Raw genomic sequence first — 21,669 nt, 5'->3', positions numbered from 1 at the left:
CCTTTTGAGGGAGAGAAGGAAAATGTTAAGCCACCAGTTTAAAATGCCGAGAAAACGATGTCGACAATGATGACATCTATGTAACAGCATATTGTTTGGTCATGTCAACTATTGTTGTAGAAGATTTTTTAATGCCATGGGGAAGTGATTATGATGAAAGATTTAGGGGATAACAAAATAAGGCTAGACTACCAAAAAAAATGGAAACAGAGAAAACTCTGGAAAGAAATACACGGAGTTGTCCCTGAGTGGTGAGCTATAAGAAACTGAAATTTTTATTTTAAATTTTTATTTTAAAATTTTATTTTATTTTAATGATGGATTTGAACTTTGAATCAGAAAACACATGTGTGTGCAGGAAGCATGGAATTTAGGGAGATCAGAGACAGGCATAGGACAGTTTTGTGCACCCCTCAATGTTTGTGTGACATTTTTCAGTGGGCCAGAGGAGGCAGTCAGACCCCCTTTGGCTCCCGAAGCCTGTGCTATCTGGTTCCCCAGGGCAGCAGCGGTCACATATACCTTGCACATTTTGTGAGTCCAAGCACAGACGCATCCATTTCAGTCACATGATTTCATATGCCTGGTAATGTATGAGCCTCGTGTGAATCAGCCAACGAACTCAAGAGTACAGGAAATATGAGTATTTTCGATGTCTCAATTCAATTTTATTCTTCATCCCCAGCTCCCAGGGCTGCAGTGAATATTGACTTTAGGGCCTCAGCAGATTCTGCTCCTCTCCGGATTGCACTGAGGTTCCAGAAGGCTCTGGCAGGCTGAGGTGCAGAGAGAGGGACATGGTGTCTTCCAGGCCACTGAGGACTTTTGACTGTGCCTGCTGAGCGACCTTGTGGCCAGGTCCTTGCTGAGAAATCCCCAAGGGCCTGTTGGCTGTGCCCAGTGAGTCACCTGGGAGGTTGGCATCATGCTGACCTCTGGGGGCTTTTGCCCCCGCCAGTGATCCCAAGTCTGTTGACAGGGTGGGGCCACCTGTGATTACTAAGGTTTTATGTACACTTTTTGCACACACAGTCATAGGCAAAGTTGGTTTTTAATTTTCTTTTCCTATACTCTCTTTGCCCAATTTTAAGATTATTCAACTCTCCTAAAATGAACTGGGCAGCTTTTTCTTTCTTTTTCTGGAACAGTTGATGTAATATATCTACTTCTCGAAATCTTAGGAAAACTTGTGTGCAAATCTATTTGGTGTCCTTTTGAGGGAGAGAAGAATTTTTTTCTTTTTTTTTTTTTAGACAGAATTTGGCTCCATTGCCCTGACACGATCTTGGCTCACTGCAGCCTCCACCTCCTGGGTTCAAGGGATTATCTCACCTCAGCCTCTGGAGTAGCTGGGATTACAGGTGTGTACCACCATGCCTGGCTAATTTTTTTTTTTTTTTTTGTATTTTTAGTAAAGACAGGGTTTTGCTATGTTGGCCAGGCTGGTCTCGAACTCCTGGCCTCCAGTGCTGGGATTACAGGCATGAGCCACCATACCCAGTCAAGAGAAGAAAAATTTTAAAAAACCAGCTTAATTTCTTTTTTGATTACTGATTTATGCAAATTTTATTTAAAATTTTTCTGGAATATTTTTCATTCTCAAACTCAATATCCTGTATGGACACTTTCTCTTTCATGCCAGCAAAAAGATTGTGCAGCAATTTTTAGCATGCTTTTACAGCTTCCATTTCTCCTCGTTTAATTTGCCACACATTGGGGTGAGTGGCTGAAGTGTCTGTCCTTCTGTGTGCCTTGTCCAGGCTGTGTTTTGCTCTGAGGCTCCCGTGGGAAATCAAGCACGCAGCTGATTTCCAATTAGCAGGTGGTGGTGGTTTTTAATCTGAACACAAATGGCTGTTATTTGAGCTAATTTTTAAAAAGAGATTTGGGGATTAGGATTAGTTCTTCACCTCCCACTTCCATCCATGTATCCAGTTACTGCTCAAAACTCAGGGAGCGGCTGATAGTGACACCCCAGAGATGTGCTCACAGCATCATTTTCCTAACAGAATCAAACTGCGAATGAAGAGCGTCCTGGATGCAGGAAGATGCTCCTTTCTGCCATTGGACAGATGAGGAGACGGAGGGTCTGAGAAGCTCTGTAACTTCCCTGGACCCCTCCTCCATCAGGGCAGAGCTGGGGGCACACAGGCCACTCTGTTCCCTCTGCAGCTTCCCACCTTTCTTCGAAGCACTAGAAATCCGGGTCTTGTGTCTGCTTGGCAGGGTGACAGGGTAACCATGGAAACAACCGTACATGAGTCCTCAAAATAGACAGTTACTTCTGCTTATGACAGCACAGAGCCCACGGAAAGAAAGGGCCGTGCCCAGAACACCGGGATTTCTTAGAATAGGGGGTGATGATGGCCGAGACCCTTCGTAGGTCCCCAACGACGTGCCTGGCCCGGTATTGGGTGAAATAATAGCCACAGCTCATTCCTCGCACGCTTAGTGCACACACATGCTGTTTTCAGTTTATATCTCATTAAACACTCAGCACCTATGATGGGTGTGTTATACTCTCATCCTACAGATGAGGAAATTGAATACACTTGACCCTGGAATGATGTGGGGGTTAGGGGTGCAGACAGTGCCCGAACGCGTTGAAAGTCCACACTCAACTTTTGACTCCCCCAAAACTTCACTCCTAATAGGCGACTGTTGGTGGGGAGCATTCCCGGTAACATCAACAGCTGATGAACAATGGAAGAGACTGGAGTCTACCCGGATTTTATGCATTTGTGACATACCTAACTTTTTCTTTTCGTGTGTGTGTGTGTATGTGTGTGTGTGTGTGCGTGTGTGTATCCGAGGCTACAGGGTGCATCTGAGTTTTTTCCAATTGTGGCAAATCTCCAAAATGTTTTCAGTGTATTTATTGGGAAAACCGCACATCAGGGGACCCGCAGGTTCAAGCCTGTGTTGTGTGAGGGTCAAGGGGCAATTGTATACTCACTTCCCATCGCTGCGGGAACAACTGCCACGAGCTTAGTAGCTCCAAACAACACACAAGACTGTTGTGCATTCTGGAACTCGGGGGCTAACATGAAGGCATCAGCCGCCTGTGTTATCTCTGGAGGCTGCAGGGTGGGGTTGTTTTCCTATCTTTTCCAGCTACTAGAGGCTTCTAGAGGCTGCCTGCATGCCTCGGCTCATCCTTCCGACCTCTGCTTCCATCATCCCATCTCTTTCTTCCATCTTTGACCTTCCTTCTTCCTCCTATACAGACCCTTGTGATGACATTGGGCCCATCCAGATTATCCAGGGTCATCCCCTGCTTCAAGGCCCTTCACTTAATGACATCTGCAAAGCCCCTTTTGCCATGTGAGGTAACAGGTGCACAGATTCTAGGGTGGAGGATGCAGATACATGCCTTTAGGGGTCATTGTTGTCTACTGCATTGAAGCACAGAGAGATTAAGACATTTGCCCAAGGTCACACAGCTAAGTAGAGTCAAGATAGAGACTCAGAGAGTCTCATGCCTTCAGCCTGCACTCTTTCTCCCTTACTCATCACAGAAGCCTTGAGAACTAAAACGCTTACAGGAATTGTGGGTGAGCTGGGTTCTTTTTCTTTTCTTTTCTTTGAAATGGAGTCTCACTGTATTGTCCAGGCTGGAGTGCAATGGTGTGATCTTGGCTACACCTCCTGGGGTTCAAGCAATTCTCCTGCCTCAGCCTGCTGAGTAGATGGGACTGCAGGTGCCCACCACCACGCCGGCTTTTTGTATTCTTAGTTTCCATCTATTGATTCGATTGTCCCCTCAGCCTTTGATCTTTGTGGTTTTTCCTCCTGGAGGCTGGTAGGAGGCTCAGCCATTTGCTCTGTCCTGTGACACCCAGCGCTGGTGCACCCTGTGATTCTGGCCGCATCCACCTGCAAGTCATGCTGGGAACCTAGACCAGCCCTGCAGGTTTGGGGGAGTCTGATCTGAGAGACCCCTGAGCGGGTGAGGGAGTACTAAGGCCACTCCCAAAGTCAGTCTGCAAGAGGCCGCCCTGGCTTAGTTTTGGACTCACCTCCGCCTCACCCCCAAGTGGCAGAAAGCCTAGTTAAGGCCAGACAGGGTTCCCGCCACTCACCTGGGCAGGTGCTGGGGGCCACCAGGTCCCGCTGAGATTCTGTTCCTTGTTTCCATCTATTTAGCCACCAGGGGTGCCTCTTCTCTCAAGCCCTCTCCCTGCTTTTCCCAAATACGAGGTCTCTACCCAATGCTAACGGAAAGGCAGCACAACATCACCCCTTTAAGGAATCAAGCGTTCAGAGTGATTTTCTTTACTGTAGGCATCAGAGAGAAAAGGGAACTGTGGTTGATCCTTCTTTGGCTTAACAAAGAAAAACTACAAATATATATATACATATATATCTGCAGAAACAACGATGCCAATGTAATTATTATTACCAGGGCACAAAACATTATCGTGTGAGATGACCAATTAGACCTCAGAGGTTTCAGAAGCTCAAGGTGACCCTCAGGGAGATTTTACTACCCCTGTCCCACCCATCCTCCTCCGCAGGCAGGGAAGGCTTGAAGGGAGGGAGGGAGGGAAGGAGGCAGGGAGGGAGGGAGGGAGGGAGGGAGGGAGGGAAGGAGGGAGGGAAGGAGGGAAGGAGGGAGGGAGAGAAGGAGGCAGGGAGGGAAGGAGGGAGGAAGGGAGGGAGGGAAGTCGGTAGGGCTGCAGCACTCATTGTGCACTGGGCTCACTCTGTACAGGATCTTTGCTGCCTATGGCCCTGCCTGTACCCAGGGTGGTGCCAGGCCTGGCTGCAGCCCCCTCCTCCCGCCCCTTCCTGGAAAGCGCCCTTGACTCCTGTTGTAGAGAGGAGCAAGGCCAGGGCTCAGGGAGGTGAAGGCAGTCAAGGCCACATGAGGGGCTCAGGGATTCAGACCCCGGCAGCCTGTTCCCTCCCAGCTCCCCCTGCGAGCAGCCTCACCCCTCCTTCCCATGGTGCTGATTTTCTTTCTGGTCCTCCCTTCAACATGCCCTTGTGGAAAGAGGAAAGCTCGGGCCACTGAGAAGGGCATCCCTTTGAACGATGGAGGGAGATTGAGGTCAGAAGGCAGGCCTGGGGAACGGGGGTGTGTGGAGGGGTGGGTTGGGCTCCTGGAAGCGGAGGCGCCTACTGTCAGTTTTGAGTTTTGTTAATTCAACACCTGCCAGCCTGACAGCATTCTAATTCCAAAGTATGACACCACCTATTACTGGATAAACTGGGCTCCCTCCTGCCTTCCCGTTCTTGACACCGGGACTGGAAGGAGCGACCACCTGCCCTCAGGATACCCGGTGCAGTGCCGCGGCTTTGAGGGCAGAGGTGTGGGGTTGAAGGCCACCACTGCTCATCAGAGGCCGTGGAGAGGCTAAGGACGGAGCTCTAGATCTCCTGAGCTTCAGGGGTCTGCTTCAGAGACAGGTGTTTGGAGGCCTTGCTCTCAAGAGAGGTGGGGGCGACCTTCCTTCTGCCTGCCTGCCTGCTCTGACTTGGGGGGATACCAGAGGCAGGAACATAAACGTGGGAGCCTTTTCCTGCCCTGTAAGCAGCTTCCCTCCCTTCCCCTAACCTCTCCGCACATAGTGGCCTGGGATCAGGGTGGTGACACCTCAGCTCTGTAGCCCTGGCCCACTGGATGCTGGAACTTCCTTCCTTCATGGGGAAGGGACTCCAGCCTCCTGCCTGCCCTTCCCTACCTCCTTGACTCAGATTTCATCCTCCCTGTCTCTGAACCCTCAGTGGCTCCCATTTCCCTAATGGTGACTTCCTCACCCCTTGCCGTGGCCCGTGAGATACTGGGTGGGTGGCCCCTTGCATCCCTCTTCCCCCTGCTCACTCCTTTCTCTGCCTGCACGGCCCTCGGCGTGTCCCTGCCTCAGGGCCTTTGCATGTGCCGTCCCTTCTGCCCAGTGCACCCCTCTCCAGGCATCACCACCGATCTCACCAACTTCACCCAGACCTTGGTCAAACAGCACCTCCCATGGAGGCCCTGTCTACCTAAACTACCAGCCCCCAGTGCCCATCTCCCCACTGGCTCTTCCTCCCCAGTACGTGCTGCTTCCTGGCAGTTCAGGATGCCACTTAGTTTTATTGTCTGTCTCTGCAAGAAGAATGTTGGCTGCATGGCAACAGTGGCTTTATGCTGGTCACTGCATCATCCCAGGGCCTGGCACAGCGTCAGTGCTGTTTGGATTGGCTGAGTGAGTGAGTGGGTGAATGAATGAATGAATGAGTGAGTCCATCAGGGCATCCACTGGGCCCTGCAGAGGGGAGCTGGACGGGAGTTGTATTTCTGGAGAGGCAGTGGCCAGGTACAGCGTCCACCTTGGATGGGAGGGAGAATGGGGTGCTGCCGTTTCCCATGAGGGGATAAGGGGCTGGGACAGACCTGGGAGGCAGGACATGAGACCTTGTGGCTGAGAGGGACCAGCAAGGAGGGGCCTCTCAGGAGCCTCAGGGTGCTGTGATCAGCTCTGCCTCCCTGTTTCAGGGGTAGAAACCAGAGCAGGCCAGCAGGCAAGGCTGCCACTCAGCCGGTTTCCATGGGGACAGCTGGACAGGTTGTCATATGTTTAGATCCTTCCAGATTGGCTGGTGAATGGCTGTCAACCCCCCCCACCATGTCCTCTTCCCATGGCTCCCTGGGTCTCCCTGGGTCTCTCTGTGGTCCTAGGGAGTTAGTGCCTGGCCCAACAGGGGTCCTAGTCCCCACACTACTTCAGCCCCAGGGTCACTGCTACCAGTGAGAGATATCAGCAGAAATGAGCTTAGAGACCTTGTCCCACTTTGGGAACCTCTGCAGTTCAGGAAGGCCAGGTCATGGGGGCAGTGGGGAGGGGACACTCTCGGGGGAGCCCTCACTGACCACTCTGTCCCAGCCTGTAATTGTCCAGGGTGGGCAGCCAACTGTTGCCTTTAGGACCAGATAAGCAACTTCCTGTGAGGAGCAGGTGCTCCCAGAAAATAGGAGATGGTCAGTGGGTGGCACACAGGAGACTGTACCACCTCTGTGACTGTCAGATTTGATTTTGTTACAACCCCCGTGGCAGTGAAACAAAACCTACCTGTGGGCAGGGCTCAGCCATGCCTGCCCAGGACACCATGAACAGAGAGAACTACCCAGCCAAGGTCCCAGGGCCAGTTAGCGTCAGAGCCACAAGCAGTGCCCAGCCCGGTAGAGGACATTGTCCAGCACATTTGAGAATGTCAGGACACCTTTGTAGTCTGGCATTCAGCATCACCAGTAGGGGGCAGTAGAGGGCAGCACATCAAGTATAGATCTGGCTTCAAATGCCGACTCTACCACTTTCTTCCAGCACTGACTCCCCAGGCATGGGTTTTAGCCAGCTGTGCCTCCATTTTCTTGGTTATGAATGGGGATAGTAATGGCTATTTCTACACACACAGAATCTTACCAGGCTCCTTCACTCGTGTTTAGTTCTAGGTTTGAGGAATGAATGAATGACTGAATAAGCAGAGCATGGGCCCAGGTGCAAAACAGTCATCTGTCATGCCAACCCTGTGAGTGAGAGCAGCCCAGTGACGGCCATTGCTTCTCTGTCTCCACAGTCTTTGAAGAGCCCGAGGACCCCAGTAACCGCTCCTTCTTCTCGGAAATCATCTCCTCCGTGTCTGACGTGAAGTTCAGCCACAGTGGCCGCTACATGCTCACCCGGGATTACCTTACAGTCAAGGTCTGGGACCTGAACATGGAGGCAAGACCCATAGAGACCTACCAGGTGGGCAGCACAGCAGGAGACCTCCAATCCTGGGTCTTTTTTCCCTATGCTGAGATCCCCATGGAGGGGCCTTCCTAGCCAGGTGTGGCTTTCATATGCCCAATTTGTAGGTGAAAACACGGAGGCTGAAGAAATCCAGCAACTCATCCCACACGTAGCTTGGCAGAGGGTTGGAGTGCTCTGTCCTGCCTCCCAGGGAGCTTCAGATGTCCCCGAACAAGGCCCAGGGGCCCCAATTCAAGGGAGGAGAGAGATGTGGGAACAGAGATGAGCGTCAGGCTGGGCCCCAGTGGAGCGTGTAGATGACGGCTTCCCTCCTCACCCCCGGGAGCCTGTATCGGAGCTGTACCATTAAAGTGGGTTAAGCGTTGCCCTCCCAGGGTGCGTCTGTAAGTAGTGCACACAGAGGTGAACTTGGCACATGTTTCCTTTCCAGATCCTCAGCACAGGCCTATAAGCCCAGAGTATAGGTGAAGTCTGGGCCCTTCTTGGACAGTATTATTTATTATCTTGCTATTTTGATCCATGCAGATATGTTAGGGGGTAGACAACAAAACTCATGTGATGTTAAAATAAAATGTGGACTTGAAAGAGATGTGGGATGGCTTCAGAGCCGGTTCCAGTTAGGTGGGGAGATCAGGGAGGCTTCTTGGAGGAGGCGGCATTTGTGCCAGGCCTTGAAGGATGAGTAAGATCTGGCTGTGCAAACATGGGTGGGAAAACACCCCATCAGAAACCGGTTCCTCACGGTGTCACTCCTTACACACGGGGTGCCACGTGCTTGACACCTGTCACCTCCATTCCTTACTTCCTGGTGACAAGGAGCCGTCATCCCATTTGGTGGAAAGGGAACCCGGGCACTAAGAGGTGGGGAGATGAGGGAGGTGTCTCTGGGCTGGGCAGTGACAGATTCAGAGCCCAGGCTCAGAGCCCTACGCTTTCCTTTCCTCCCTGCCAAGACCCGGTGGGGAGACGTCCTGGGCGGCACAGGCCCCGCTGGGAATGGGTGCAGATGTCAGAGGGTGGGCTGCTCTGATCTGACTCGGGCCCCAGAGGAACAGCGCACGCCCCTGGAAGCCGCACACCCACAAGGGCCGCTATGGGGACTGCCCCTTTGTCAGCCACGTGTGTATACTTGAGTTCTTGCGACTGCCCCAGTTCCTCCCTCAGGCCCCCTCCTCACACTGCACACCCCAGGCAGGACTCAGCCCTCCTCTGTCCCTGTGGGAATGGCGGAGACCCCAGACTAGGAAAGGGACAGGATAAGCCCGACTCAAGCCTGCAGGAGCCACTCTCTGGCTCCCTCTGGAGGCAGCTCAGGGAAATGAACATTTCCAACCCCCTCCGGCCCCTCATCCAGTCGCTTACGTCCCTCCCTGTGGTCAACGAAGGCCCTTGAACTCCTGAAACTACGTGGAGTGCTTTCTACCAGCATTTTCAGGGGAAGGGGACACAACTTTCCGAAATTCTCATGAAGGACCCCACGAAGCAGGGGAATGACTGCTCTGAAGGGTGAGGCCCTAAGCTGAGCACTTGGCATCTGGCCCAGCTGACTTATTGATGCTAAAATAATAGCAATAACTACATAAAAGCAGCACAACAACCAACATTTTTTGGTGGCTTATGATGTGCTAGAAATTGTGTGTAGCAGGACTGCGTTCGGCTGGTATGCAGTGCTTAACAAATCGTGGCTGTTTTTCTCCCACCACAGGGAGTCTGGAGAGGGCAGTTCAGGAAGGTGGGGGTGCTCCATGACCCCGGCAGCACCACAGTGGTTCCTTCTGTGATCCAGTCTGCCATCATTTGGGCGTTGGTTTTCCACTTCATATGTGGTACCTCATGGTGGCAAAGTGGCTGCCACACCTCCAAGCACTTTGCCTACATTCCAGGCAGGAAATAGGAAATGTGCTTTATCTCACCCCTGGGGTCTATTGCGTGTTTCACTGTGATTGTAAAATCTTCCCCAGAATGCTTCTCAGAAGACTTCTTACACCTCATTGTCTAGAATGGGTCCCCAGCAGCCACCACAGTGGCTGGGAAAATTAATAGTTTTACAGCCTCTGTGGTTGAAGAAGGAAGGGGTGAAGGGGCTGGGGACAGGTGTTGAATGAGTCACACTGAGGTAAGTCCAGAGTAGACTTTGCCTCATCTAAGCCTCCCAGCTGTCCTGGGAAGTAGGGCCAGTGTTCTCTCCATCCCATTTTATTGGAAGACAATTGAGTTAAATGGCAAATCTGTGACAGAGCCAGCAAGCAGCGGACCTCAGATTGACATTCACTGTCTTTCTCCAGAGCTCTTCCTCACCCTGCCACTAGAGGGCAGGAGAGGCTTAGTGCACTGGAGAGAGAACAGCTTGCGTATTTGGATGCATGCATCACTAAGGCTGCTGGGACTGAGTAAGGGGGACACACAAAAATGCAGCCCCGGGATGGGACATGAACACTAAAACCTGCTGCCATTCATCCCCCTTGATTTTAGTTGTTACACATACTGAGCCAGTACCCTGTGCCCAACACAGTGCTCAACCCTGGGCCCAGAGAGAAGGAAGAACCTCGGCCTCACCCTCAAGGGTCTCAGACAGACAGGAACACAGTGACCCTCAGCCTGGTGGGGCTGCAGCCCAGGGGCCCAAGGGGAAGGCTAGGGTCACCAGGAGGACACGGGGGCTGGGAAGGATCAGCAGGGCCCCAGGCGGGAGTCCGGTAGCCTTGTCTAACCATCCTGTCTGCAGTGAATAGCAGGCCCCTCCTCCTAATCCTGCTTCCCCTAATGCCGCTCTGTTTTCCTGTGTAGCCCTTACCACTGTGTTAGTCAGATGGCTCAGAGAAACAGAACCAACAGGATGGGGAGAGAGACTGAGAAAGAAGGGAGATTTGAAGGAATCGGCTCACGTGGCATGTTCTAAATCTGCAGAGCAGGCCGGCAGGCTGGCGACCCAGGGGAGTGACCATGCGAGCCCACAGGCATCTGTTGGCGGAATCCGCCGGTCCTCAGGGAGGTCTGTCTTTGTTCTATCAGGGTCTTTGACTGATTGGACGAGACCCCCCACATGACAGAGGGCAGCCTGCTTTACTCAGTCTATCAGCTTAAATGTTAACCTCCCCTACAAAATGTCTTCACAGAAACACTAAGGACCTGGGTACCATGGCCCTGCCAAGCTGACACACGAAATTGATGTTCACACCACCCTTCACGTTTTCTGTGTTCATTGGTTGTTAATTTCAACTTTTGGGAGTTGAAACCAGGCTCCATGGCACCCAATTACCTCCCCTTCCCCACCTAGAGGACAGAGCCCATGCCCTGTTGTCCTGGCAGCTCCAGCCCCAGCCCCGGCACTCATGAGACCCTCCGGGTACAGGGCTTGTAGGACTGGCTGCAGTCAGGTGGATGCAGGTCATGGGATGTCACCATCTCTCCTGTGGGGTCCGGGAATCCTGGGGAAGGGTCCTGGTCAGCCTCTTAGAGGCTGTGTGACCCTGTGAGCCTCAGTGCCTCGTGCTGTGGACGGATGAGAAACCTGTGTGGGTTCCCTCTTCCCCTTTCTTGATGGCCACCACCCTGTGTTCTTGGTAATCATTACCCTCAAAAGGCCTGCCCTGCACTTAATCCCAGAACTACTGTGGGGTTTGCCCTCTTATCACTTTAAGTTTGAAGAAACTGAGGCTCAAAGAGGTGAAGTACTTGTCCAAGATCACACAGCTGGGAGGGCAGAGCCAGGATCTGGCCCCCAGGCAGTCCTGGCCCCTGTGCTGTGGGCGTTCTGTTTGTCACAGTGGACTCTGCTCCTGGGTGCTGCTCCCATCTCTGGCCACAGCTCGGAGGTCAGCCATGTGCCTGGTCGTGGGCCCCCCGATAAGATAAGCAGGGCTGTACTGGGCTGTGTCAGGGCATTCAGACCCTTGCTGAGATGAGCAGGGCTGCGTCGGGCCGTGTCAGGGCGGCCAAACCCTTGCTGCTCTTTGAGACCCTTTTTGTGGAGGGGCCAGGATGGTCAGGGCACCCCGTCCACTCACCTCATCCCTTCTCCCACCAGGTCCACGACTACCTTCGGAGCAAGCTCTGTTCCCTGTACGAGAATGACTGCATTTTCGACAAGTTTGAATGTGCCTGGAATGGGAGCGACAGGTAAGCCCTGACCTCCGCCCGCACCTCACCTCACCGTGGGGAGGGTTTCTTCCCTGCAGGGGCCTGGGCTAGGATCCCGGTGACCCGCAGCACAGGGCTACTGAGCCTCGATGGGTCCAGGTATCCGGGTGGAGCCCATGCTTTCCAGAGCAGGTACAACTCTCAGCGCTCAGATTCAAGGGGCAGGACATGAAACTTTCTTCACCTTCTGTCACTGAACCTCACAGCTACGTTGGCACCTGCCCTATAGGCAGTAGTGGGAACATATTTAGTTGATTCAGGGGCCCCAGTGGTGTGCTCCCCTCTCTCAGCTTGTCAGGGGCAAGGGCTGTAGCCCAACACCTGGTCACCATCATCTATCCACACTTGCATGCCCTGAGACAGCCCTGCGCCCCTATGGCTTTGACCATCAGCCTACTCACCCCTCTTCCCATCACCACTGCTGTCTCCCTCTCTTCCTGGTGACACCCCACTCAGGCCCGCTGAGGCTCGGGGGCACCTCGGAGCTCCTGCACCCTCCAGGGCTGGTCATAACCCACAGGTCCAGCTGTCTCTCAAACTCACCTCCTTGGAAAGTGGCCCCCCAGTGCCAGAAGTGAGTTCCTGTGTCTCCCTAGCCTGGGCTCAGCCCAGGGTGGGTATGGACCAGGGGGCCGTGGCAGGGGTCCCTTACCTCTACCCGTGGGTTCTTACCTCTGTGTCTCTTCTCTGGGATTCTTCCTCCATTCTGGAGGTGGGAAAATCCCTCCTCTGCCCTCCCAAATCACATCAGCTTAGTGCTCAGGGTCCTGCCAGGTGTCAGATTCTGAAATGGACAAGCCTATTCTCCATCTGTGAGTTTCCTGAGGGACAGGACCAGAAGCTGAGAGGTGGCCTCTCAGTGTCTCCTACAGCTGCTTCCTCAAGGACCGGATACCTCCTAGTCCAGCTGCCCAGATCCGGAAGTGGGTCTCCAGGTGACAGACAGTGCGGAGATAAAGACCACACTGGCTGTTAGATCAGAATACCACCCGTCAGGAGCCCATGTACTGTCACCTCCTCCCCACAGTCCTGTCCAGTGTGGTAGGCAAGGAGGGCGGAGTGAGAGCCAGCAGCCCTGAGTCGGGCGTCACCTGGTAGGGGGGTGTCCACCCTGTGGATGGCATCAGTCACATGACAGGTCTGGGCTCTGCCGGACCTCTGAGGGTCGCCGGCACTGTGGTGGTCATGTGAGATGACTATGCTATGACCCTCTGGCTCTGGGCACAGGACTGGGACCATCAGGGTTGGTGTGTGGGATAAGAGGAGGGGTTGGACATGGCAGGGACAGGACCAGGAGGGAGCCCACTGGAAGCGGGGCTGGATCCAAGCAGGGGGCCAAGCCATTGTGTCCAGGGAAGGCGATTCCTGAGAGCTGCCAACATCCTGGAGCTCCCCCTGACCGCGGGGGTCTCCGAGCAGAGCCCGAGCTCAGGCGAGGGGTCGACATGGTGATCACAGGGGGCCACTAAAGGATACTTAGAAAACTTAGAAAACCAGGATGGAGGCCTGGCCTGGGGCTGGGCTGGCACAGCTGGGTCAGCAGGACACAGGACCTTCTCTCTAGGCCCTGCCCCCAGATAGATCCCAGACACCCCCAGCAGACAGGGCTCCTCCCATGCTCCTGAGCTGCAGGCCCTGACTCATTAGGGGTTCCCTAGCGCAGTGGGCCCCAAGAGGGTCTATTCAAATCCGAGGAGAGGAACCTGCAGCTGTTGTGCGTTTTGCGGGGTAGGTCCCCGCTGGTTGCGACCCACAGCCCGTCCTTCCTTCAAGCTGCCACCAGGGGGCACCCGCGGCCAGGTGACGCCTGCTCCCAGGACTGGAGAAGCCGCCAGACTCCTCGAAGCTGACAGTGGTGTCCAGGCCTGGGCTCTCCTGTCCCGCCTCCCACCCGCGACTTCCTGCGTGCACTTTACACGCCAGCCACGCCCTGTCCTAGTGATCCCCCACATGCCTCCCTGTCTTTCGCTCCACACCTGGCTGTGCTCTGCTCGGCTGGAACCTCTGTCCTTGTTTACCTCCCGCAATGGGTGGCGCGCCCTGGGAGGCTACTCTGACTCAACCTGTTCTGAGCCCTTCACTGGGACGGCAGGTGCGTCCAGTGGCTATGGATTTTTCTAGAAGGCATAGAGGTGTGCCACCTCCCACTTTGAGCACTGTTCTGAGAACAACATGCCCCATGGTCAGGAGTCCAAGATAAACAGATTCTGGGTCCTGCCTTCCAGGGGCTCAGAGGTTCAGGAGAGAAGCAGGGATTCCCCCCCGGTCCCTGCATCCTTGCAGACCAAAGCAAACTCGAATCCTCGCGGGCTCCCAGTTGCTGCCCTCGTATTCCTGTTGACCCCCTCTGACCATTGGCCCGGCCCACAGACCACCAAGGCTGCCGCATGGTGGCTGCCTGATGGACCTTGCAGTGGGGCTTCCCAGCGTCGGCAGAACGCGGATGGGCAGTGCGCTGTGGAGAGGCAGCAGCTCTCCTGCTGGACTCCCTCAGTTTCTGGTCCACATTCTACCCCTCTCCACCGTGTGCTTGAGGAAGCCCCTGGGCCTCTCTAAGTCAGCTCACCTGGAAAGTGGTTCTAGGAAACTGTGGCCTTCGTGGCCGTTTTGGGGATGAGACCATGTGTGATGCCTTCAGCAAGATCCCAGTTCGTATGGGCAGGGGTCCCAGTGATCCTGCGTGGACTGTCCTGTTGGCAGGCCTGCCCTTCCCCTGGTTACCCACTTGGAGGAATCCCACAGACCCTCCCACACCCAGCTCCAACGTCCCCTCCTCCATGAAGCTCTCCTTATCTGTCCTGCCTGGTGGGAGGGATTTTTGCCAGCTGAGCATGCTCAGGTGCAGGAGTCAGACACACCTACACTTGCTCCGAGAAATCCCTGGGCAAGGCTTCCCCAGGGGCTCATGCTGTATCCGTAGGGCCATTTTCTTCTCTCTGTGCTTCCCCACCTCTGCTCCTCCCTGCTTCTCCTTACACACTAGCCTTGTGCTCTCCCTGTTCGGAGATGACTCCCAAATCATTCCCCTTTCCATTATCCTCAGCCAGCAAACCCCTCCCAGGGACTGTGTAAAACTCTCATGGAAGGATCTGATTGGCTTTGTGTGGGTCACATGCCCACTTTTTGAACCCAGTTGGCTAGGCCAGGGGGCGGGGAGAGCACTGTGATTGACAGCTCACAGGGATAGGGAGTGCAGTGCCGCCATCTTAGCTCACTGCAACCTCCGCCTTCCCAGGTGAAGCAATTCTCCTGCCTCAGCCTCCCAAGCAGCTGGGATTACAAGCCCCGGCGGGGACAGGGTGGGCAGGAGCCTTTCTTTCCCCAAAGGAAAGAGGAGGGGAGCACTAGGGCTAAAAGCAGCCGGTGTTTTGATCCCACATGCAGATGAGGCTAGGAGAGGTGAAGCAGCTCACCTGCCCTTTTCCCTGTTAAGGGAATCTTCTGGAATTTAAGAAACCTGCATGAATGTGAGGAATGGCTCTCACGGTGCTGGGGCTTGGTACTGTAGGATGAGAGGGGCCCCCTCCCTCTCCCCCAGAGCACGTGTCAGCTGAATTCCACACCCGAACAGAGGGAGGATCAGGAACTGTGTGGGTTGCAAATAACTTTGGTTATGTCGCTTTCCTTCCACTAAATGGATCAGAAGAGCCAGCGTTGTGTGAAATCACCCAGGTTCATTTTATGAACTGTTCCCTGAAGAACAAAGGGGGCTGCCTCCCCCGTGTGCCAGCGTGGGGAGTGTGGCCTCCCCCAGTCAGCCTGTGGTGCCTGGGCAGGGCCTTCTGTGGGACTCGTTCACCCAGTCCCACTCTCATGCTGCTTCCCTTGTCCCAGGCTCTGAGTCACATATAAAGCAGGTGTGGCTTCGGTCACATGGACGATTAGGATCGAGAAGTACCTGGTAAATAACAAGAGGCAAAGTGCCCCAAGCCCAGCACTGTGCGGGGTGTTCAGCCTGCGTCCCCTGATTCGTACTCACCAGGGGCTGCGTTCCCTTGTTGACCCTAATATTTATAGAAAACTAAGATAGGATGCATGTCAGGGTAGGGCAGAGCTGGGACCCAGACCCAGGGGGACTGGCCAGAGCCCAAGCCCCTGACCACAGTGCCTGAGCTCACGTGTGAGCTTTTGTCCTCTGTGCATAACCGGTGGAGACCCAGGGATTCACCTGGTTCTGTCTCAGAGCAGTGTTAACCTCAGGAAGCCCAACTCGGCTTCCAAAAGGAAATAGGATTTCCTCCCTGAAGAGCCTTCAGCAGGACAACTTCTTTATCTCGTGGCCACTTTTTGGAATGCCCTCTTCCTCCCCACTTACCTTGTACCCCACAGCTGCTCCAGGGCCCTGCAGAGGCCAAACCCCAAAACCCTTCCTCTGGGCGCAGGCCCACAGAGCTGTGCTTTCTCTGCTGCCTCTTACTATGTCGATGAACTTATCCTTCCTCCCACCAGCAGGATCCCCTCCTTAGGTAGGAGCAGGGAGAGCAAGGAAATGGTGTGGAATTCTCTTTAGCAGGATGGTGAGGGCGGTGAGCCTCTGCACGTCAGCACTGCTCGCCCCGTCCCTCATGGCGATGCATATTCCTTTATTCACCCGACTCCTCGGGACAGGCGGGCCCCTCTAGGGAAGCAGGGCCTGGTGGTTCTCTGTCCCAGCTGCTTCCGTGGCTACCTCCTGCTGTGGTCGCACAGTCCCTTTGGAAGGCCAGGGCTTTCTCTCCTGGACTAACAGAAATTACAGGAGGGCATTGTCTTTTCTTTTCTTTCCTTCTTTCTTCTTCTTTTTTTTTTTTTGTTTTTTTTTTTTTTTCCGAGACGGAGTTTTGCTCTTATTGCCCAGGCTGGAGTGCAGTGGTGCGATCTCGGCTCACTACAACCTCGCCTCCTGGATTCAAGCAACTCTCCTGCCTCAGCCTCCCGAGTAGCTGGGATTACAGGTGCCCACTACCATGCCCAGTTAATTTTTGTATTTCTAGTAGAGACGGGGTTTCATCATGTTGGCCAGGCTGGTCTCAAACTCCTCACCTCAGGTGATCCACCCGCCTCAGACTCCCAAAGTGCTGGGATGACAGGTGTGAGTCCCCGCGCCCGGCCAGCAGGGTATTTCCATGATGATTGGGGCAGAGCATAAAAATGATCTTAGCTCCTGGCCCGAGTCTACGTGTTGGTGGCAGCTGACATGTGAGGGGATATAAGAGACCCCAAGAGACAGGGGAATAGAAGCAGGTGTGGGTTCCCTTTCCAGGGAGTGATGGCTCTGTAGGGTCTGGGCTTGCTTTCTTTTTTGTCTGTTTGTTGTTTTGAGACAGAGTTTTACTCTGTCACCCAGGCTAGACTGCAGCGGTACAATCACAGCTCACTGCAGCCTCTGCCTCCCCAGGCTCAGGTGATCCTCCTGCCTCAGCCTCCCGAATAGCTGGGACTACGGTCATTTAAAATTTTTTTTTGTAGAGGTGGAGTCTCGCTATGTTGTCCAGGCTGGTCCTGAACTCCTAGGCTGATGCGATCCTCCCACTGGGGCCTTCCAAAGTCCTGGGTTATAGGCGTGAGTCCCCACACCTGGGCTTATTTCTTGAGAAGAGGCTTGTGCTCCTCCTCGCCTGACGCCTCTCCTTCTCCCACCAGCGTCATCATGACCGGGGCCTACAACAACTTCTTCCGCATGTTCGATCGGAATACCAAGCGGGACGTGACCCTGGAGGCCTCGAGGGAAAGCAGCAAGCCCCGGGCTGTGCTCAAGCCGCGGCGTGTGTGCGTGGGGGGCAAGCGCCGGCGTGATGACATCAGTGTGGACAGCTTGGACTTCACCAAGAAGATCCTGCACACGGCCTGGCACCCGGCTGAGAACATCATCGCCATCGCTGCCACCAACAACCTGTACATCTTCCAGGACAAGGTGAACTCTGACATGCACTAGGTACGTGCAGATCCCGGCCCCCGCCACCCAGCCTCGCGCAAGTCATCCCCGACATGATCTTCACGACCGCAATGCAAGGAGGGGAAGGAAGTCACAGCGCCAACGAGGACAGCCGCAGAGGTGGCAGTGTGTGGACACAGGAAGCCTGGGCCCCCATCCCTGCCCCAGCTTCCCTAGGCCAGAATTGTGTTTGGCAGTAATTGTCTGTTTAAAAAAATAAAAAGGAAAGGAAGCGTTCACCGCCACAAATCATAAAATGGACATGACTGTGGAGTCTTACAGTTCAGGGTTCTTTCATTCACGTCCCTTCACCGTCTCGGTCTGCGGTCTTTACCACATCAATAGGACTTTTTATGCGTCCAGGTTAATTTTTCACTCCAGTGCGTCCTGCTGCAGGGGCCGGAGCTGATGGGAGCTGCTTCCCCCCGACGCCTCACCGGTCCCAGATCAGGGCTCCAGGGACAGATGATGAATCTCAAACGAGCCAGCCAGGGGGTCTTTTGGTTATAAATGGAGCAGTTGGCCCTGTCTCAGAGCTGATGATCTCACCTTTGTTTTTCGGAGGGTGAATTCATGCTGAGAATTTGCAGATGCAAGCTTCTTTCCTAGGTTTTCTGAACGTCTTGAAACATCCCAGGTCCCAGATCTGGTGCAGTTTCCCGAGAGGAAAACTCTCGGGGTGGGGTTTGTCTTCTGCGTGCCTGTGTCCTCATCTGCTTCACCTGCCGTTTGCTGAGCCTCTCCTGTGTGCTGGGCATGGTGCTCAGCCCTAGAGGCTGTTGACTTACCCCCTGCAGCCCTCCCTGTGCCGCTTTCCCCTCGCCCTTCAGCATTCACTGGGCACCTTCCTGGAGCGGACACTGGCTCCCATTCACGATTTTTTGGAATCTTCCTCCTGACTGTGAGGTGGGTGTTCATTCATTTCCATCATAAGCACCAACTTCTCGAAGCGTGCCAGGCTCTGGACTGGATGCTGGGGATAAGAGGAAACCTTAGGATCCCCTCTGTCCACGAGAAGAAACTGAGGCTCCGAGCAGATGCACAGGTCACCCATGGCAGGCGCCCGCCAAGCAGTGGTGTCAGGGGCCCGTCCGGGTCTTCACACAAGGTTCTCTCCAGTCCATCTCGTGGGTGGCTCATGTTTAAGTGACACTCGAATGGAAGGTTTGGAAAGGAATGCCCCTCTGTCTTGGAAAATAGGACATGGCAGACTTGGCTACAACAAGGGTCCGGGAGAACTGAAATGCAGGATGGAAGATGGAGAAGACCCCCCGGAGCTCCTTGCTCTGCTTGGTGGCTTCAGGAGTACGGCCCTCCCCGGGACTCCACTTCACCCTGGGCTTGCACCCTTCTTGAGCCAATGCACTGAACTGCCTCTGAAAGGAAATTGCATGTTCTGACCATTTTAGGATACCTTTACTTTAAGGACCACACAGTCCCAGAGGACGTGTCCCTCGGGAACTCTGCCCCTCTGACAATGAGGGCCACAGAGAAGGTGGTGTTTCCATGGTAGACGCTCCTGTTCTGATGATACCACACCTGCCCACCCCTCTGAGTCGTCTTTGCTCGTGGACTCACAGCAGAACCACATAGTTTGGCATTTTGATTCAGAAAGCGAGGAGCAGAGACCCAGCCAAATCCAACCATTTTGTTTTGTTTTGTTTTTTACAAGATGTAACATAACCCAGGAAATAGACCCAGCTGAGGTTATTCTCAGTGGATTACAGTATACTTCTGTGTGTGTAAAAGCACAAAGTGCATGTGTACTCACTTCTGGCCATATAACATTTACACAGGGAAATGGATCATTGATTTTTTTTTTTTTTAATCAACGTGAATGAAGAATGTTTATATATCACTATAAAATCCAGTTGACCTGGACAGTATTATATGTACATATCTATTCTAATTAAATTTAACAATCAAAGGATTGGATTACTTTTTCCCCCTTGTAAAGAGGTTTGAGAATGTGGTTAATTGTATAGATAGCGTGTTGAAGCCAAAACCCAGCTCTGAGGGCCTTACCAATTACTTGGATATTTGCTACGATCCATCTCCCTTTGTGAGTCAAATGTTAAGAGAGGAAACTTGTATTTGCAGCTAGAGGTTACTGTCACTTCATAGATTTAACATTTACCATCTTCAAAGTACGAATCTTACATGTTCTTCAAAAGGAAGTCTTAATACGGTTCCTAGTTCCTTACTTCTGTTTTAAACTTTGGGTACCAAACCAAAAAGGAGAAAAAAGAAAGGAAAAGATCTTCTTTGAGGAAAAGTATGTCTTTGGATCCCTGGAAAATAATGATGTCCAAAGCAAATTGTGAAGATAAAATGTGTGTTAAGAAAAGGTGTCAGTGGGAGGGACAAAACCAGAAATGGCGGAAGGACCAGCGTAATAGTCACAGACTTGCATCCCTGCTCTGCTTACATTTTCTGGTCTTCTCGAATGTACGGGCGTTCACATGGTCGTTGTGAAGTTGTTGGGTTTTTAAAATTTAGCTCTTCTCTGAGGACGAAGCTCTTGGTGATGGGGGTGGTGGTGGTGGGTGTGGTGGTGGAGGTGGTGGTGGTGGTGGTGTGGGATACATGGTGATCAAGTTGTCAGCCCTGATCAGTTTGGACTCTGTAACTCATAGGTGCATTCTTTTTCTCTTTGGTGTCTCACAAATTACCCAATTGTTGAATAAAACTATAAATATGTTAATACCAGCTTTTTCCAATAAAATAACAAATGTTACATCAAAAACAACGCCCAGGATGCTGTTTGTTTTTAATGAGTCCAGCCTCATGGAGGTGGAGCCCGTCGGGAGGCAGTACGGCAAGTGGGGGTGCCCATGGGCTTTGCACTGGGAAGCTGGGTTCACATCCAGGGTTTGCTGCCTCTAGCTCCTAATTCAGCTCTTAACTTTCCCTAGCTCTGAATTCATCACTGAGGAAATGGAGCTAATAGGACTCCCTATCTTGTAGGTTTGTGGTGGGAGAGAAAGGGCAAGATTAACTTGGATAGTGCAAAACACAGTGCTTGGCACACGACACTCCGTAATGATAGTTGTCTTGTTTTGTCTTGCATCACGTGTGCACGGCCCATCATGATCTCCACACACACACTCTCCGTGAGAATTTGATACAGATGAGGAAACTGATTCAGAGAGGTTGAAGAATTAGCTCACAATCACACAGATAGCACGTAACTCCTCATTCAGTTCTCCCCCACAGACGTGCCTGAGGGTCCCAGAGAATGGAAGCCTCGGGGGAGAGAAACGACAGGGTACCTGGATTCTTCAGGAAGCCAGAGAGGCCCCGCCCCACCTGCCACAATTGCTGAGCTAAATAGGAGAGTGTGCGGGTAAGTTTCCCTGCACCCTGCCAGGAGCCAGACCGTGCCAGGAGCCAGGCCCTGCCTCTGGCTTTCAAGAGGGAGTTTTGGGCTTCAGGTTCAGGAGGAGGAAGGCAGGTGCTGTTCTGCGGGTCTGCTGACAGGGGCTTTATTGGCACTCAGTTCCACAGCTGCAACCTTTAGCTACAGTGCCAAGTGGAATATAGTTTTCAGAACTCTGATAATGAATATCTGCATAGAGATAAGAGAATATGGAAAACATAGCCATGGAAACACGTAGAGACTCTAAGGAAATCATGGAAATTAGAAACATGATTGCAAAAATAAAGATCTCTGCAAAGATTGGAAGATATGGTTGAGGAAATTTCTCAGGAAGTAGGACAAAAAAAATCAAAGAGAATCCCAAATAAAACAGATGAGAAAAAGGGATAACCTCGGCCAGGCGTGGTGGCTCACACCTGTAATCCCAGCACTTTGGGAGGCCAAGGCAGGTGGATCACTTGAGGTCAGGAGATGGAGACCAGCCTGGCCAACATAGTGAA

General features: G+C 53.0%; 1 protein-coding gene across 3 annotated transcripts in view; it reads left to right on the top strand.

Annotated features, from left to right (window-relative positions):
• The window catches only part of PPP2R2C (protein phosphatase 2 regulatory subunit Bgamma), a 214,017-nt gene extending 193,491 nt beyond the window's left edge, over positions 1-20,526 (top strand). For all 3 annotated transcript variants that reach the window (XM_008017965.3, XM_008017963.3, XM_008017967.3), the window contains exons 7-9: positions 7,561-7,730; positions 11,764-11,855; positions 17,499-20,526. In XM_008017965.3, the coding sequence (XP_008016156.1) occupies positions 7,561-7,730; positions 11,764-11,855; positions 17,499-17,790 (554 nt within the window). In that variant the 3' untranslated portion in view covers positions 17,791-20,526. The remainder of the gene's footprint in view (positions 1-7,560; positions 7,731-11,763; positions 11,856-17,498) is intronic.
• The last annotated feature ends 1,143 nt before the right edge of the window (positions 20,527-21,669 follow it).

Source organism: Chlorocebus sabaeus, chromosome 27 (assembly GCF_047675955.1).
Source record: "Chlorocebus sabaeus isolate Y175 chromosome 27, mChlSab1.0.hap1, whole genome shotgun sequence".
NCBI lineage: Eukaryota > Metazoa > Chordata > Mammalia > Primates > Cercopithecidae > Chlorocebus > Chlorocebus sabaeus.
Note: the sequence above shows the minus strand (reverse complement) of the source record. Positions and strands in the feature narration are given on the sequence as shown.